This window comes from Aspergillus niger, assembly GCF_000002855.4.
Source record: "Aspergillus niger supercontig An01".
Taxonomy (NCBI): Eukaryota; Fungi; Ascomycota; class Eurotiomycetes; order Eurotiales; family Aspergillaceae; genus Aspergillus; species Aspergillus niger.
Window position 1 is genome coordinate 2,335,361 of NT_166518.1, and position 17,317 is coordinate 2,352,677.

Consider the following 17,317-nt stretch of genomic DNA (forward strand, 5'->3'; position numbering starts at 1 on the left):
ACTGAGGCTGGGTTACACATGGGAGGGGTAATGACGTATCTTATCGACAATTGAGTTTATTGGGGTTTGTTTGGGTTTACATGGTGTGATACCGTTTTGCTACTTGCCAGGATGGCTGGATGCAGTGAATGGCGAGTCAAGCGCATCTGGTGATCCCGACGGGCTCGGTTGGTATGCAGCGGTAGCCCGCAGCTTGGTACGTTGCCTCTCCGTGTCTTCAAGAATGAAGCTCATATGAGCTTCCTTCATCTGGCCGTGGCATCCCATACTCAAACACCAAAGACAACGCCTGTTCGTGAATTGTCCGGGACATTGATGCTGCTGCTAATTATAGACAGGCCACTAGCGGATACCTATGCGATGGATCACAGAGCTTCAATGGGTTGATAGATACACTCAGCAATCCTGCTAGTTACGTCGTGTATCTACCGAATTACACAGTTGAATTGAAGCATTGGGATAGACCTGCCTATCCCCAATGAATTGACGCGGGGCAGTCAGACTGGGGTTAACTGGAGCTGATCTGGAGCTAAATGGGAAAAATCTTCCACTTGCTGTTCTTGGAAAAGCGACTCCGGCCCCCGCCGGCTAAGTGGGCATCTCCATCCCCATCAGAAGGTCTCGAATCTGACGCCAGACCCTGGAGATCTCAACTAAGATGTGACAGAATGCGCATCTTCCGTCACACCTCACGGGCGGAAGAGTCGACATCATGACCCGATCACGAGAGGAAGCAGCTGAGCTGCCCTGGATGAATGTGCTCGTCATGGATGCTCTCGGCCCACCATCTCCACCCATGGTTGCTGTCCCCAGGCACAGCTGGCAGAGATACATCCACCACCACCACCAGCTTTAAATCTTCATTAGCAACACGCTAAGCTAAGAACAAGCCAGGGTATGTGCGTATGGACTGATCCGATTTTTAAAGCACGGGGATGGGTCGGATAACATGCTAGGCAGATACTTACCATCGTCTCAGCTCATCCGATGCTGTCAGCCCCACCCCCTTTTTTCTTCTGCGGTCCGTTAAAGCTTGTTCGATTGTCACTCCAAAAGGAATTTTTGGGCCGGAACCTCCATTTGCTTTGCTGTCCAAACGTGCCTTGCTTCCCGCCAATTCCAGGAGATTATTCCTGTTCTGCTGGCCATGGACCCTTCCACCTTTATCGATCCCTATCTGACCCCGCCCGATCGACTGGTCCTCGATAACCTGCTGCTCGATAGCCAATCCACCCCGGAAAAGCCCAAATCATGTACATTCTCACCCGCCGTCAACTAACTTCCTTGCCACTGCTCTTCCGGGTTTCATGCTAACTTTCTCCTGCCACTAAAGCCGGTGGAACACCCGTCCCATCAGATGCCGACGCGACCGTCAGCCAACTGGAGGCCTTCAATGACCCCCGGCATGCCGACTTTGTCCCTACCATCTTCTTTACCTGGGATCTGAAGGACATCAAGCTGCCTCCGCTACTGGATGCATGGCTGCTGCAACCGTATATCAAGGCCGCGCGGTCCATCGTCCGGGTGGACACCGACGTGGTCATGCTCACGCATCTCTTGCTGTACTTTACCACCTCTGTGCCTAGTGCCATCTATCTCTTCCGTAACTTCCACTGGGTCCATGGCGTGCTGCACTGGATCATGCAGTCCTACTATGTGGGCGCTTATACCCTGATGATGCATCAACACATCCACATGGGCGGCATCCTGAATAAGCGTCACTGCTGGCTCTTTGACACCCTGTTCCCCTACATCACTGATCCGCTAATGGGCCACACCTGGAACTCCTACTTCTACCATCACGTCAAGCATCACCATGTCGAAGGCAACGGACCGGATGATTTGTCTTCAACAATCCGCTACCAGCGTGACAGTCTCGCCGATTTCGCCTGCTACGTCGGCCGCTTTTACCTCTTCATCTGGCTGGAGCTGCCCACGTACTTCCTGCGCAAGGGAAAGACTCTGTTGGGCCTGAAAGCAGCCTTTTGGGAACTCAGCAGCTATCTGATGATGTATCTACTTTGGAACTACGTCAGCTGGAGAGCGACGCTGTTTGTCTTTGTTCTCCCGTTCCTGCAGCTGCGCGTGGGTCTCATGGTGGGGAACTGGGGACAGCATGCGTTTGTCGACGAGACGGATCCCAACAGCGACTTTCGTTCCAGCATCACCTTGATTGATGTAGCGGTATGGCCCAATTATTCTTCGGTTCTGACTACGTACTCACAATGATTAGAGCAACCGCTTCTGCTACAATGACGGCTATCACACCTCGCACCATCTGAACCCGCGCCGCCACTGGCGCGACCACCCTGTGGCCTTCCTGCGGCAAAAGGACCGGTATGCGGCCGAGCATGCCCTCGTGTTCCGCAACATCGACTACATCATGATCACAGTGCGACTGATGCGCAAGGACTACGACCACCTGGCGCGGTGTCTCGTGCCGATGGGCGACCAGATCGGCATGACGCACGCGGAGCTTGCGGCGATGCTGCGTCGCAAGACGCGTCGTTTCAGCGAGGAGGAAATCAAGCGGAAGTTTAGCTGATTTCTAACTTTCCATTTGCATTCTTGTGCTATACCCAGTTGGCGGGATCTCACTAGCAGACGAGGTTGTATATATAGAGTTGCATGGGCTAACAGATGTAATATATAATATATTGCATAAACATACACATCTTACCAACACACCTTCACTCTACTACGTATAAACAGCGGCAGCAGAAGTACTCCGACCAACCCACCTTCCCAACAGCGGCACCCTCCGCACCATCCTGGGCACAATTCTCGACCCATGCACAATCAACGGCACAACAGCCACCATCCACATCACATACACCACCGCAACAGCAACCCCCAACCTGACCCTCTCTCCAAACGACACCTCCCCTCTATTCCCACCCAACAACGCCCTCTCCTCGTCCCCTTCCCCATTTCCCCTCTCCACAATCGCATCCGCCATCCTCCCCACCACCCTCCGATTAATCTTCTCCCAGGTCATATCCTCCGCAAACAACCTCGCCCCTTTCCCCAAACGCCCCCTCAACCTCCCATCCCTCAACATCTCCCCCACAAGCCCACTAAACACGCCCACTTCCCCCTCCGCCACCGAAACCAAGTACCCCGTCTCCTGATTCCTCACAATATCCGACGGACCACCTTGATCCCTTGCGATGACTGGCAACCCGCTCGCCATAGCCTCCAGCACGACCAGCCCGAACGTCTCTGTGATAGAGCAGTGCAGGAATATGTCCGCTGAGGCGTAGATGCTCGCTAACTCTTCGCCGGTTCTGAAGCCAAGGAAGATGACGTGTGAGGAGATGTGGTGGAAGAGGGACTGAATGCGTGATGTCACGGCGGGGTTGGCGTTCCCGCCGACTATTACCAGCTTGAAGGGGATTTTAGTACTAGAGAGAAGGTGTGTGACAGCCTCAGCGAGGAACTCAAACCCCTTCTCAGGCGCGATCCGACAAACTGTTAGCAGGATAGCTTCGCCGTTTGGAGCTAACGTATCCCGTAAGGACTGAGACCGGCGGGATGGATTAAAGAGAGACGTATCGACTCCTCTCCCTAATCGATGGGTTTTGCGTATAGGAGTATTGGTGGATTTCAAGTAGGTTAGGACATCACTGCACGGGTAGAAGATTGTGTGGATGCAAGGAGTGCGGAAGAGATAGCCTTCCACAAGGGAGAGGAGCCAGACGGCGAAGGTGGAGAGGGGCTTGGGGAAGATGATTGAGCTGTAGGAGGACAGGTCGGTCTGGTAGTTTAGAAGCGTTGGTGGAGGAGAGTGTAGTTGGCGGAGTTGTAGGAGGAGTTGGAAGCCCAGACTGGCTGGGCTGGCGATGTAGATTAGGTCGGGGGAGAAGGTTTGGGGGTAGATTGTGGTGGTGAGGTTGTAGGGTTAGACGAGGGTTAGATCCGGATTGTAGGGGAGGGGGTAGCCGGGGAGGCGGATTGTGGTGTCTATTGTGTCTTGTTGTTGTGATGGTGAGGAGGTGAATTGTGGTGCCACGACGGCCAATTCGACGCCATTGCGACGCAAATACTCGATTAGTTTGCCGGTTGTGCGACTGACGCCGTTGACTGGACCAAGGGATTCAGTGGTGAGGAGAATTCGTTTGCCTTTAAGGATGCTGGGGAAGTCCTCCGAGGGGGGAATGAATGGTGGCATGTTGGTTGATACTGATACTGTTCAACCAGTACTATACTGATTGGTGGACTGTTCATCTATCTATATACTACGATCACCAGGAGTGCACGCACGTACTTATGTTCTACAAGGATAGACGATACGGTGTGCGGAGTAACCAGACTCAGTAGGACAGAACCAACTACTACAATTGATCACCACGACCATAAACCGAGAATTCGCTGCAGGTGATGCGCAAAAATCCGTCCGTGTCGCTGGGCTGGATGCGGGCACGTGGGCTGGCTGGAGAGAATCGCTCGTTCGGGCGGATCACCAGCCAAACTTCACGCCTTCAATGCCTCCTGCATCCCCCGAATGGTTGATCCAGTGGCAGTCCGTGCTGCTCCCCGCGTGCATCAACCCATGCAGCTCTGTGGTATCGACTCCCGCTCTCGCCTTCATGCTCTGCTGCTCACGTTCCCCTGCAACGGCCATGCGCCCTCCGCGCAAGACCTTATCGCCCTCGGTCGCCCGACGGTCTCTTGCCTCTAGATGTCTGGGCAGATGCTTATACTACTTGTGGTCCCGCCTCCCTGGTCTTGTCTTGCCCCTCAGTCGTCTCTCCCAGTCGTCAATTCCTGGAGTGACTGGTGAGTGAGGTCTGTCGCCATCGGTTACACAAGAAAGACTACAAGCAGCAGCAGCAACACAATGGACCTCTCTTCTTCACCACGGAGCTCGCTTGAATGGAGTCTAGATGACAGTTCAACCTGTCCCACTACCCCCGCCTCTAGTCCGCTGTTTCGCGCCGCAAAGGTGGACGATGTGCCCTCGTCGCATTGCACCTCTCCCACGGGAATCTCAGGCACCCGGGGAGCCCACGATGCCGCGAGCGCCAATTCAACGTGCATTCTGGCGGACGATCGCGTAAAGAGCGTCTGTGTTGTGGGTGCAGGATACGTGGGTAGGCTTCAGCTGGCACTGCCCTCATTTACGAGCCAAACTAAGCCAGCTCTACAGGCGGACCAACCGCGGCTGTTCTCGCCCTGTACAACCCCTCTGTCGCAGTGACTGTGCTAGACCGAGACCCTCGTCGCATTCAGAGCTGGAAGTCGGCGCATCTGCCTGTGCATGAACCTACGCTCTACAATGTGGTGCGGGCGACGCGCGATGGCTCGGACGTGGCCCAGAGTGTTGGTAACGAAGGCTCCGTACACTCACGCCGACAGCCCAACCTCTTCTTCACATGCGACTCGACGACCATTGCAGACGCAGACATGATCTTCTTGGCCGTCAACACTCCCACCAAGACCTTTGGCCTCGGCGCCGGCAGAGCCACCGACATGACAGCCGTCGACGGCGCCGTGCAAGATATTGCACGACACGCAAAGCCGGGAGCTATCATTGTCGAGAAGAGCACCGTGCCATGTGGTACAGCCGAGCGAGTGCGACAAACAGTGAGCTGCATCCTTCAATTCCCCTAGGATCAGAAATGATACTAACAGAGCAGCTCTCCACCCTCCGCCCTAACACCCCCTTCGAAGTCCTCTCCAACCCCGAATTCCTCTCCGAAGGCTCCGCCATCGACAACCTCGTTAACCCAGACCGCGTCCTAATCGGCTCCTCAGGAACAGCCCCAGGCCGGCGCGCAGCCCGCATGCTCGCGCACCTCTACTCCTCCTGGGTCCCACCCACGCGCATCCTCCAAGTGAACGCCTGGTCATCAGAGCTGGCCAAACTCGTCGCCAACGCTATGCTCGCCCAGCGCATCAGCAGCATCAACTCTATCAGCGCGATCTGCGAAAAGACCGGCGCCAAAGTCGACCAAGTTGCGCGGGCCATCGGCATGGACGCGCGCATCGGTCCACAGTTCCTCAAAGCAGGAGTAGGGTTCGGCGGATCCTGTTTCCGCAAAGACATCGCCAGTCTGACCTATCTCGCTGAATCATTGGGGCTAGACGAAGTAGCGCACTACTGGCGCCAGGTCAACGCTATGAACGAGTACCAGCGCGTACGGTTCGCAAGGAGAGTCATCGACCGTTTCGATGGGAATCTGTCCGGGAGGAAGATTGCTGTGCTGGGGTTCGCGTTTAAAAAGGATACGGGGGATACGCGCGAGTCGCCTGTTGTTGACGTCATCAGGGTGTTGCTTGAGGAGAGGCCAGCTGAGATTGATATTTTTGATTTGTTCTGTCATGAGGAGGATATCCTGCGTGAACTGGAAGCTGCCTGTGGGAAGGAGACTGTGGCTGCTAGGGTTAAGGTCCTGTCGGATCCGTATTTGGCGTGTTCACAGGCTAATGCGGTTTTGGTCATGACGGATTGCGATCAGTTCAAGAATGGACGGAAGCGCAGTGGAGCGGGGCTTGGGGGTTCTGCTCGCTCGGACTCGGAGGCGTATGAGAGTCTGGATGAGATGCTTTCCCCGGCGCGCAAGGATGAGACGTGGGCGTTTCAGGGAGTTACGTATAGATTGACGCCGGAGGAAGGGTGTGGGAATGACTGCGCGGCGTGTCGGAGCTGGGCGCCGCGGTCTGTGGCTGTGGCTAACGAGCCATTGGAGTGGGCGCGCATCGCGTACAACCTGAAGGATCCGAAGTGGGTGTATGATGGACGGGGAAGTTTAGATGGGGCGGAGCTGGAGAGGTTGGGGGTGGAGTGTGAAGCTATTGGACGGATGTAATACACATATACCAATGTTATAATTAATACAGATAGATAGATTGCATAATTAGTTACTACACTAGTACCATTATCATATATAACATTACCCCCGATCCCAATCACATCAAACTCTCACAAATAGAAAAGGTGAGAAATCACAGGGAAGCCTCAAACTTCCCATCCACCTCCTCCACCTTCTTCACAGCCCTAATATATCCCTCCTCCTTCTCCAATCTATCCGCATACCCCTTCAGCAGCGGAAACTTGTCCAACTGCTCCTCCAACCTCCCGGACATAGCAATCACCGGGAAACTCATCATAATGTCCGCGGCCGTCAACTCCGTCCCGCAGAGATAGGCACCCCCATTAGGACTACTCCGCAGCTGATCTTCCAGGAACTCCAAGTGCGACTGGATGTTTCGCGCCAGGAACGCCTTCTCGACCTGGCCCGCGACGAGGCGCGGGAGAGGCTTGACGAAGAAGGGCATTCCAGGGGGGTTTTTCACCGCTGTCATCATCATTAGCACACACACACACACATTACATAGATCTGGTATGGGTCATGGGAAACATACTATCCATAACCAACTGCATGACCAAAAACGGCATGAGACTGCCCTCAGCATAGTGCATGAAGTACCGATAGCGCATCCATTCCTCTGTTTCTCCGCCAACTACACCATCTTGGGTATCTTTCCACCGGGGCGGGAGGAGAGGTTTCTCTGCATTGGAGCCGAAGTGATCGAGCAGGTACTCGATGATAATACCCGATTCAGCCAGCACAATGGGCTTCTGGTCTGGAGTGGCATTCGCGGGCTGGATAGTCAGGAGAGGCGACTTTCCTAACGGATGGATCTCTTTCAGTTCCGGGGGCGCGAGCTTGTCGGGTCCGCGGTGGTAGATCTTTAGCTCGTAGTTGAGGTGCAGGGCTTCGAGGAGCCAGAGGATGCGGTGAGAGCGGGATTGGGAGAGCCTGTTTTATTCACATTTTTTTAGTATAGGTGTTTAGGGGGAAATGGGATGGGAGGGGGTATTGGTACCAGTAGAGGGTGATTTTGGTGCCTTTGTTGGGGTCGGTCATATTGGGTGCTTGGAGAACTGTTCGATAGGTGGTGTGGTGGTGTAGTGAATAGGAAGATGAAGGTGTGTATGTTATCTTATATGTAAATAGCCTAGGTGGTAGGTCTAGATTAGACTGAATGTGATTAGGTTCTCATCACAAACTAATTAGACTATCATGCGCAACCTCGGATGTTCTTGTGAAGACTGACGCCATGGGTGGGGCGCCCATTTTTGCGATCATACTGTAGATACCACGACGGAGTACGGAGGTCGAGGGATCTATTCAACTTTCAGATGTATAGATGGTGTACTCACGTATGTGATAGTAGCTAACTATGTAAATTGTATCCATAATACCCATCAATAACGATATTCATATAGTAATCGCATTATCTCTGATCGGTATACCCACTCACCTGCATATATGCATAACTGCATAACACATCCATATAATACATATTACTAATTATGCTATAAATCACATGACCAGACTTCAACATCATCACCACCACCAACCAATACGCATACCCCCAGCTCGCCAGCAATAACCAGCGCCCCCCCAAACCGCAACCATGGCCGGTCCCAGCAAGTGTATGTCCTTCGCCTCTAAATCTTCTCAATGCCAATTGCTAACCGCTATCTGCAGCTTTGATCCTTGATCCGGCCCTCCAGAAATACTACGGTCCGTTTGTTCCCGCCAATAAGACTCGACGCATTACAGTGCTCCTCCAGCGATAGCAATTGCTACTTATGAAGGAGTTCGGATGGATGAGGGATGATAAATGACTGACGAAGTGGTATCTTGCAGAACTCAACGCCAACCGCTACAAGTACTTCCGGTGGACGCCGCGCCATGCCTGGTTCTCGTTCCTCTACATGGCTTTGATTCCCGGTGCGCTGGGCTATGTCGCTTATAAGACTGATGTGAGTGATCTGGGTTTTGATTGGGATCCGGTGGATGATAGGAGTGTGGCTAATGGGTATGTGTAGGGTCTGTACCAGCTGCGTGGAAAGCGCAGGGGCGATACGATTGTCGAGTGGTAGATCGATTCGATTCTCTCAAGCATGATGGTGATGGGAGGAAGAAAAGCGTGATGTGATGTGATGGGACGGGCTGGATGTGTATCTACTACTATTATACCGTTATTGAAGATTTCGTTTACTACACCGTTTGCAGTGCCTACGAAGGACAGCCAATAAAGACAGACATTACTAGTAGATACTAGACAAGACATCCCTGTAGCTAACCGGGTATCCTCAACTCCTAACACTCATACATACACATACAGCATCAGAATCAATCAATTAATTAGTTCAATACGGCGCCCACCCCCTTCTCCCTCCTCTTCCTCCTCCACCACCTCCCCTCTCTTCCGGAATCCTCTCCCCTCGTCTCCAATCCCCCGGTGGAATCCTCCCACCTCTCACCCCACCTCCACCTCCACGATACCTCTCCCCCCTGCCAGCATCCCCAGGGAACGCCCTCATCCCCCCACCCATGGCCATCCCCCGTCCCGGATTGACCGGCGGCGCAACAGACCCGTCCTCAAGCGGCGGCAAAACTGCACAATCGACATAATCCCCAATGACGAATCGCGCCTCCTGCAACGTCTTGTCCGCATCATTGCCTTGGATCCTCAATCTCCCTCCACCAAAACTACCCTTCCGTTGCCCTCCCTCCTCTCCATTCGCGTTCTCATCCTCATCCCCACCGTTCGCAATCGCACTCTCCCTCGGACCGACAATCACACTCCCCAAATCTTTCGCTAAATATCTGCCTCTCGCGTCGGGCCCCATTGTCGCGGCGCCTTTGGTGTCCGGGTATATGAGGCGGAAGCAGAGGCGCGTACCCACCGGTGGGTCAGGAAGAAGACTAGGTAGCGCGGAGGTCAGGAGGTGGGAGAGTTCGCGGAGAGTGCAGGATTGCCAGGTGTAGATTTGAAGGTGTGGGGGGAGTTGTTGCGGTGGTGGTGGACTGCGCGTGCGGATGGCGTTGGGCCCGCTCGTGGGACCGCTGTAAGATGAGGAGGCGGAGGAGGTGGAGGAGAAGTCGGAGAGGTGGTGGTAATTGTTGAGTCGGTAGAAGAGCTTTAGGTGGAAGGGGGTGGTGGTTTGGCGGTCGATTGGTGGTGGTGTCATTTTGATTCCTTCCTTTGTTTCTGACCTTTTGTTATTGTTGATGGGTGGTTGAGGTATAGTAGAGTGCGACGTGCTCGTAGTGCAGTATAGGTAGATTGGATGTGTAGGTTATTGCATTGAAAGAGAGAATGAGGTAAGGTAAAAGTAGTGGAGTGAAGGATGAAGCTTGCAAACAAGCTATCCAGGCGGGTGTGTCTGCTGGATCTTGACGGCGGAAGTTCCGCCGCGGCAAGTTTGCCGAACACGGGTCTCTTCTCTCTATCTACCTCCAATTTAAATCAACTCTATCTATCTAATCGCCACAACCACCACTATACCTCCATTGCAATCATAACTACTACGCCAACATGGACTTCGCATCGTTGATGTCCAAAGAGATTTCCAAAGCAAAACCCAAAGCAGACTCCCAAGATTCCTCCAAGCCCAAATACACCCGGCGCGGCGATCTCGAAGCCGCCCGCATCGCAGCCTACAATGAAGAACAAGAGCGCCTAGCCCGCGAACGCGAAGAGCGTAACGCCCAGAAACGCAAGCTCGAAGACGAAGAAGCCGACCGCCGTCGCGAGCGGGAAGAGAAGAAGCGCAAACTGGCCGAGGAGTCGCGCAAGAAGCGCGAAGAGGAGGAAGCTGCTCGCGAACGAGAGCGCAGGAAGAGACTCGGCTTGCCGGAACTGCCGCCTACAGAGTCTGGAGATGATAAAGAGGGTGAGGGTAAGGAAGGCGGCGAGGAGGATATACCGGAGGAGGAGCTGTTGAAGAAGTTACGGGAGATGGAGGAGCCGGCGATATTGTTTGGGGAGACGCATAAGGGCCGGCTGAGGCGGTACAGGAGGCTGTTGCAGCGGTCGTTGACGCCGCAGCCGCAGTTGTCGGATGGGCCGATCCCGACAACGCTGGAGCTGGTGCCGGAGGTGGACATGAAGATTCCGGAGACGGCGCCGAAGGATCTGGAGGGGAAGAAGTTCTTGTTTCGCCAGCTGGCGTCGTACTTTAATATGGTGTTGCGGGAGTGGGAGTTGGCGTTGGCGAAGCGAGATGCGTCGGTGAAGTTGAGCTTGCAGGGAAAACAGGCGTATAATGCGATGGTGCAGTCGCGGGAGAACATGAAGCCGTTGTTTCGCAAGTTCGAGAAGGTTGATATTGATGATGGAGTGCTCGACCATGTGGTTGAGATTGTGTCCAAGGCGCAGCAACGGCGGTATGTCGATGCTAATGATGCCTACCTTCGGTTGAGTATTGGAAAAGCGTACGTATCTTCTTTCTGTTCTGAGGCTTTGTTCCTGGCTAATGTTTTGCAGTGCTTGGCCTATTGGTGTGACCATGGTTGGTATTCACGAACGTTCCGCACGAGAGAAGCTGCATCAGAGCGATCAGCAGGCGCATATTCTGAGTGACGAGATTACGCGCAAGTACTTGCAGAGCATCAAGCGGTGCCTCAGCTTTGCGCAGACGCGTTGGCCCCCGGATGACCAGTTGCAGATCATGGGCTAGCCATGATGTACGATGACATTACTTATACCCATTACCTGAACCAAGATCAAGTTACTATCTCTTGTACACACTACTCAGCGGGCATGCCAGCAGTGTTCTCACACTGTTTGGGACCAAGTGCTATAGTATATCGTCCTCATAAAACAAGTTTATAGCTGCTACTAGTAGCTGAATACGGAAACTGCTAGAAACTTATACAACTGCCATGATCCTGATACTTGTAAATACAAAAAATCCACAACAGCACCTTCCTTCGGCTGAAAACAATCTCTCGTCCAGACATGACCCAAACCTCTTTGCACTTCAATAGGATAATGGGTCGTTGGTGAAACATCACCATCCGCATCGACCCCCTTTGGCTGACTCAGGTAGCCGCCGAGGCGTGGAGTGACTCGTGAATCGGGATCACTCGCTATTCTGGGCCCAGACCAAGTTATATCACCCATAAAAAGATGATCAGTTCAGGCGTTCATGCTAGCATCCGACATCTTCTTCCAATGCGCTGGTCTTTTCTCTCCAGACCATCTTGTTCTGTGACCCGTAAATCTTGTCTTCAATATGGACCTACGCATCGAGACATGATGTCCACCCTTACAAAGTCACGCCAGATACCACTAACCCAAGGTACGAGTGTTAAGAGTGACTTGGAACAGCCCTACCGTATTGAGGAGCTTCTCACTCACGGGGGTGAGAGCGGTTTGCATGTATACCGAGCGAGGTATGTCGCTTTTACGCGTTGACATGGAGCTCGGATCATTGGCTACTAACCTTCCCCAAGCGCTCAAGGAAAGCAATACATCATGGAAAATACAATCCCAGGCGACTTTCAGCATCAGGTCAACCTACAAAAGCAGCTATCCCTCTGTCCCAACATCCGCACAGCTGTGGATTCTGTGCGAGAGACTGAAGTGTTCTTCTATCCCTTCTTAGATGGAGACTTGCTTCGCTTTAGTCAGCGTAATTTATCAAAAGAAACAAGGAAGAGCATTCTACGCAGCGCACTGCAGGGGCTGGTTGAGATGCACGCCAAGGATATGGTTCACAATGGGAAGTAGTGCATGTATATCTAAGTATGAAGATCAAGTGGCTAACTTTCAACAGACATCAAACCCAACAATATCCTTATCGATTACACGGAACCTGCTGTTGAGGATCAAGAGACCACACTAATCAAAGAAGTCCAAATTTCCGACTTGGAGGACACAGTCATCGTCCCACCAGGCAAATGGCTCCGAGGGCCTCTCTGCGGCAATGCTATCTGGCGCAGCGCCGAGAGCTGGGCGCGATCTCGTCTGAATCAGGCTTCTGATGTGTTTTCTTTTGCCCTTGTGGTATGCTCGGCCCATCTCGTCTCTTTTCATTAATTATGAGCGGGCTTCCTCTTGCTAACATGTTGCTCAGATGGTCTACGTGATGGCTAATGAAATGGTTCTTCGCGTCCCGGATGAACAGCTGAACGCCGAGGACTCCTGGCGTCATGTTCTTCGCCTTCATCTATCATACTTTGCCGACATAGAGGGCGTGGAGCGCTTCCTCGAGCATATAGGAGAGCAAAACCCATTCTTCGAACGCATATTAGAGCTAATCAACACATTCGGACCGGGGAATCCGAGACAACCGGTTGAGCATTGGGATTTTCTTGAACCCGAACTTAAGGATTTGGTGGCTAAGATGACTTATCTTGATCCGAGGGGGAGGATCACCTCGAAAGAGGCGCTGGAGCATCCTTGGTTTAGGTGATTATTCTGAGGGAAGGGTTGAAGGTGTCATCATGTAAAGTGAACGTTACGGTTGCTCTGGTAGGGTAGTGTAGGTGCTGTATATAGATCTAGGTTAGATGTTTCTGTGGCGGAGGTTTGTTAGAACAGTGCCTCTTCTCTAGTAGTTCTTACCTTTCCCGTATAATTGGTTATGCATGAGGCAGTGCCCAAGGTGTACGATTTTGTTGATCCTGTTTGGTGGATTGTCATAATGAAAGATTTTTTACTGGAAGTGATACAGAATAGTTCTCTGACAGTCAAGATATATGCATAATCAATGAAACAACTCAGCCAACTATACATGAATAACGACATATCCTCCCTTTATAAACAAAACCAATGACATGCTATGTACAATCATCATCACATCTATCATCTATCATGCATCATTTGTCATCAATCACCTCACGTCAAACCATCTCCAGAGCCATCTCCACAAGCCATTCGGCATAACCCTCTGCGGCCAAGTCGACGCCATGCAGTCGTTATCCACAGCACGAAACTCGCTAGGTGGCGAGATATCGTGTCCATCTATGCCACGCATGACCCCCAACGATGACTGAGGCCGAGAGGTATTGTTCGATCCACTGCGAACTCGCTCCTTGCCTGTGCGTGCGTCGACCAACTTCCCGGCAGCCTGGACGCAGCTGCCGTACGCAAAGCGAATGAGAGAGTCGCCTGTGAGGCTGCCGATGATGAACACGTCTGGCGCGATCTCTATATCCTCATATACATTGCTGCGCAAAGACCGGGCAGAGATGATTGGACTCGTTTCTGTGGTCGCATCGTGGTCGAGTACTTCGTTGAGGAGAGGACGGTCGAGGTAGTCGAGGGTGCCTCGTCGGCCAGTGGCATAGACCATCCCGCGGACGGCACGGGTGATGGTGCTCCCGTCAGGCTGGCGGAATGTAACGAGGGCCTGGTCCTCTTGCATCTCAACGTCGACAACTTCCGAGTTGGGCAATCCTTCGTATATATCTTCCCACGAGCGAAGTTCTAGAAAAGGGATCGAGGTAGTGCGTCGCGGCTTTACTCGCTTCTTCGTAGGGTCTGCTGCAACGGCAGCTCGTTTCATCAGTCGATAAACTCCGGCGTATTCGGGATATGCTTGGTGATGGCAGCCACGCAGCGGTGACGACCGCCCTTCCGGATCCCATTTGAACACATGGATGATTTTCTGATCCGCCGGCGCAGAGATGATTATATCCGCAGCAGAGAACCCAGAGCCGATCACCAGCAGCGGGGTCTGCGGAGTGGGCTGGAGTGACGTCAAAGGCTGCAGCATTGGACTAGGCTGGAGCACTTGAGTGAATATACCACTAGCCAGGACCAGATGCTTGCAGTGTATGTTGTGCGAGTGGATGTAAAACCCATCGCCTATTCGTGAGATGCCGGATATGGTTTCATTGAACCGGAACACGTCGTCGATCTGAACCGCCTCGGGGTACGTACGGAAGTAACTTGCTGTTTCTTCCCGACTGGGTCGGGTATATGCCGGAAGCTCCTTGCCCGTAATCTTCCGGTGGTGCTCAGCAAACGAATAGCCCGGGAGAGACAGCATCGACGCATAGCTTAGGGTCTGGATGTCCCAGCTGGCAGGCACGGGATTATCAGTCCACTGACCCCCTGCATGCTGAGCATTCCCGAACACCAAATGGGGAACGGCCTTTTCGGGCACGAACCGCCATTCGACATTCGTGATGGCTTCCAGCTCCTCTACATCCACGCTGGGGCGCACCAGCGTGTCCAGGAGCACGTTCACGGGGAGAGCCTGTGTGGAGTACGACAGTCTCGAGGCGGCGAAATGATCCATCAAAGCGTGCACGTCCACATGGAGCAACTCCGGGGAACCCTGGAGCTTCGCATGCAGAAGCGGATCAGGATGGGGAGGATTGGAGCAGTAGTATGGAAGATGGCCATGAAGAATATACGACAAGATCATGGCCGACGGCCCGTTCCCTGTGGGGGATCACATCAGCACGATAACACGGACCAGGGGGGAGAATTAAAAGTAAAAATCTAGCATCTCTGTTGGCACGAAATGGCGACATACCGACGATAATGGTGTCAGTCTCCAATGAAGGCATCTTTTGCGCCTTCGTCCGCCCAACCATCGTGGGGCATGCTGTTTGCGACATGCGATAGGAATCCTCTGATAAGTCCCAACCGCACAGTATTTGGAAAATCTACAGTTAAGCCACTACCTCCAGCTTAAGGCAGAGAACCGGAGGGCCATCGAGTGGCCGTTACATTGACAAGAAGAAGGAAGGATTAAGCTTGCAGGGAAACCATAGGAAGAGGAAGGGGGAGAGGGGATGCCGATTCCGCGAGCGGACGAGGCAGGCCTGGGGACGCTGACAAACTGACAAATGCAGGACCCTCAACTCGACTATGTAATCCTTACTTATTTCAGTAAAAATGGATCCAGCCAAGGGACGTGGGGGGGCAATTGCTTGTCAGCCTCCAATGATGGCCGTTGCTCCGTGCTACCGGCGCATCCGGGGTCGAGAAGTTGGGAAGTTTAGCTGCCACAGTCAACCCGGCAGGCCGTGGTGAATGGATCCCGTCAATCTGGGTTTCGAGAGACTTTGTTGAAAGGAAGAGCACATTCGTGGCCCTGTCCTGTCGGGAGCGATAACGACATTCCCGGATAATGATTACTGTTCCTAATCAATGAAGAGATCGACAATGCATGACTTTTGACGTTGCGGGGTCTGCCTCTTCAGGAAGGTAGGGCTTGGGGCCTGCACCATATCTACCCTATACCCTACCTTCCTGTTCGAGACGCGGCTGACGCGTGGAACCCCCAGGCCATCAATCTATCGCCATCGGCGCTGGCCAGGGTCCCTCCCAATCGAAGCGCAAAAGACAAATCAAGCAGCAGGTGGAATATCTCAAGAATCCAGCCTTCTGCTGCTGCCATGATTCTGTTACCTGAGCTGTCGTCCCGCCGGTTCTAATTGGAATTCCGAGGCTGCGTCCACCGGAGGTTATCTGGTCTAGTCTCCGCAGTCCTTCTCCGCAACCATGTATCATCTGGCCAAGTCCCTGTATATGTACGCTACTAGCAAGGAGGGTGAGTAGATGTCTTTATCCTAATCCCATCCTCGCGCACTAATATTATGATAATAGAATACTCCGTACTCCTCCTTGGCCTTGATAATGCCGGCAAAACTACCCTCCTGTCGCAAATCAAAGCCCTCTATCAACCCCGACCAGATGGCGCTCCCGCCCCTAACCCCGGCAAAACCGTGCCCACGGTCGGCCAAAACGTCGCGACCATCTCCTTACCGGACATGTATCTGAAGATCTGGGATGTGGGGGGACAGATCTCCATGCGGAATCTCTGGCAAAGCTACTACACCAGCTGCCATGCCATTATCTTCGTCGTCGACAGTGCCGACGTCGGACAAGACCCAGATATCACCCGGCTCCCTAGTCGGCGGCCTAGCTCTGCGTCCGGTCCATCAGGAGGCCACTCGGGCGCATTCACCGAGGAAATGGTCGGGATCAATGCGCCCGGGAGCGATTTCGGTCGGCTCGACGAGTGTCGGCAAGTGCTGGAGTCGGTTCTGCAGCATTCGGATGTGGCGGGTGTGCCGATTCTCGTGCTTGCCAATAAGCAAGATCGCGAGGATTCGGTGGAGGTTGTCCGTATCAAGGAGGGATTCGTGCGCAAGGTCTTCGAGGGAGAGTCTGGGGCCGGGGTGAGGGATAGTCGTGTGTTGCCGGTCAGCGCGTTGATGGGGTCGGGGGTGCAAGAAGCGGTGGAGTGGGTGCAAACGCGAGTCAAGTGGAATAAAGAGGGACGGCCGCCGTTAATGAAGTGATAGACTTGGGAAGATGGTCTGTTGCGAAGATTTCGATTCTTTTCATGTTCCTTCATCGTGTCATTCGGGCTTGAGTTCTGGCGTCAAGAGGTTATGTGAATTGGGAAGATACCTTGATTGCATTTGTTTTTTTACTTTGGTCTTTATCCAGTTGGCTTTCGCTGTAACTGTCATACATAAGCGCATGTTGTACCTCAACCATGTAGACAGCTATCCATCCAGCAATGACCATACCCCAGTAC

General features: G+C 53.1%; 11 protein-coding genes across 11 annotated transcripts; 6 read left to right on the forward strand and 5 right to left on the reverse strand.

Annotated features, from left to right (window-relative positions):
• Nucleotides 1-328: 328 nt before the first annotated feature.
• On the reverse strand, nucleotides 329-798 carry An01g09790 (uncharacterized protein; the record flags this gene model as incomplete). The annotated part of the gene is made up of 2 exons (XM_059750726.1): nucleotides 329-353; nucleotides 689-798. 2 exons carry the CDS (start codon nucleotides 796-798, stop codon nucleotides 329-331), a joined length of 135 nt encoding a protein of 44 aa, XP_059599722.1.
• Nucleotides 799-1,147: 349 nt separating this feature from the next.
• On the forward strand, nucleotides 1,148-2,545 carry An01g09800 (uncharacterized protein; the record flags this gene model as incomplete). The annotated part of the gene is made up of 3 exons (XM_001389363.3): nucleotides 1,148-1,253; nucleotides 1,334-2,184; nucleotides 2,234-2,545. 3 exons carry the CDS (start codon nucleotides 1,148-1,150, stop codon nucleotides 2,543-2,545), a joined length of 1,269 nt encoding a protein of 422 aa, XP_001389400.1.
• A 153-nt stretch (nucleotides 2,546-2,698) lies between these two features.
• An01g09810 (uncharacterized protein) lies at nucleotides 2,699-4,171 on the reverse strand (the record flags this gene model as incomplete). Its single annotated transcript, XM_001389364.1, has 2 exons — nucleotides 2,699-3,757; nucleotides 3,908-4,171. The coding sequence occupies 2 exons, from the start codon at nucleotides 4,169-4,171 to the stop codon at nucleotides 2,699-2,701; spliced, it is 1,323 nt and encodes a 440-aa protein (XP_001389401.1).
• An 841-nt stretch (nucleotides 4,172-5,012) lies between these two features.
• An01g09820 (uncharacterized protein) lies at nucleotides 5,013-6,812 on the forward strand (the record flags this gene model as incomplete). The annotated part of the gene is made up of 4 exons (XM_059750744.1): nucleotides 5,013-5,056; nucleotides 5,142-5,310; nucleotides 5,359-5,560; nucleotides 5,614-6,812. 4 exons carry the CDS (start codon nucleotides 5,013-5,015, stop codon nucleotides 6,810-6,812), a joined length of 1,614 nt encoding a protein of 537 aa, XP_059599723.1.
• Nucleotides 6,813-6,948: 136 nt separating this feature from the next.
• Nucleotides 6,949-7,874, reverse strand: An01g09830 (uncharacterized protein; the record flags this gene model as incomplete). The annotated part of the gene is made up of 3 exons (XM_001389366.3): nucleotides 6,949-7,301; nucleotides 7,369-7,766; nucleotides 7,834-7,874. The coding sequence occupies 3 exons, from the start codon at nucleotides 7,872-7,874 to the stop codon at nucleotides 6,949-6,951; spliced, it is 792 nt and encodes a 263-aa protein (XP_001389403.1).
• Nucleotides 7,875-8,427: 553 nt separating this feature from the next.
• Nucleotides 8,428-8,899, forward strand: An01g09840 (hypothetical protein; the record flags this gene model as incomplete). The annotated part of the gene is made up of 4 exons (XM_001389367.3): nucleotides 8,428-8,446; nucleotides 8,502-8,537; nucleotides 8,664-8,779; nucleotides 8,846-8,899. 4 exons carry the CDS (start codon nucleotides 8,428-8,430, stop codon nucleotides 8,897-8,899), a joined length of 225 nt encoding a protein of 74 aa, XP_001389404.1.
• Nucleotides 8,900-9,169: 270 nt separating this feature from the next.
• Nucleotides 9,170-9,994, reverse strand: An01g09850 (uncharacterized protein; the record flags this gene model as incomplete). The annotated part of the gene is made up of 1 exon (XM_001389368.1): nucleotides 9,170-9,994. The coding sequence occupies one exon, from the start codon at nucleotides 9,992-9,994 to the stop codon at nucleotides 9,170-9,172; it is 825 nt and encodes a 274-aa protein (XP_001389405.1).
• A 347-nt stretch (nucleotides 9,995-10,341) lies between these two features.
• An01g09860 (uncharacterized protein) lies at nucleotides 10,342-11,485 on the forward strand (the record flags this gene model as incomplete). The annotated part of the gene is made up of 2 exons (XM_001389369.1): nucleotides 10,342-11,240; nucleotides 11,293-11,485. The coding sequence occupies 2 exons, from the start codon at nucleotides 10,342-10,344 to the stop codon at nucleotides 11,483-11,485; spliced, it is 1,092 nt and encodes a 363-aa protein (XP_001389406.1).
• A 581-nt stretch (nucleotides 11,486-12,066) lies between these two features.
• On the forward strand, nucleotides 12,067-13,225 carry An01g09870 (uncharacterized protein; the record flags this gene model as incomplete). The annotated part of the gene is made up of 4 exons (XM_059750770.1): nucleotides 12,067-12,203; nucleotides 12,264-12,442; nucleotides 12,587-12,816; nucleotides 12,887-13,225. 4 exons carry the CDS (start codon nucleotides 12,067-12,069, stop codon nucleotides 13,223-13,225), a joined length of 885 nt encoding a protein of 294 aa, XP_059599724.1.
• A 420-nt stretch (nucleotides 13,226-13,645) lies between these two features.
• On the reverse strand, nucleotides 13,646-15,359 carry An01g09880 (uncharacterized protein; the record flags this gene model as incomplete). The annotated part of the gene is made up of 2 exons (XM_001389371.3): nucleotides 13,646-15,204; nucleotides 15,299-15,359. 2 exons carry the CDS (start codon nucleotides 15,357-15,359, stop codon nucleotides 13,646-13,648), a joined length of 1,620 nt encoding a protein of 539 aa, XP_001389408.3.
• Nucleotides 15,360-16,272: 913 nt separating this feature from the next.
• On the forward strand, nucleotides 16,273-17,075 carry An01g09890 (uncharacterized protein; the record flags this gene model as incomplete). Its single annotated transcript, XM_001389372.3, has 2 exons — nucleotides 16,273-16,321; nucleotides 16,378-17,075. The coding sequence occupies 2 exons, from the start codon at nucleotides 16,273-16,275 to the stop codon at nucleotides 17,073-17,075; spliced, it is 747 nt and encodes a 248-aa protein (XP_001389409.1).
• Between the last annotated feature and the right edge of the window lie 242 nt (nucleotides 17,076-17,317).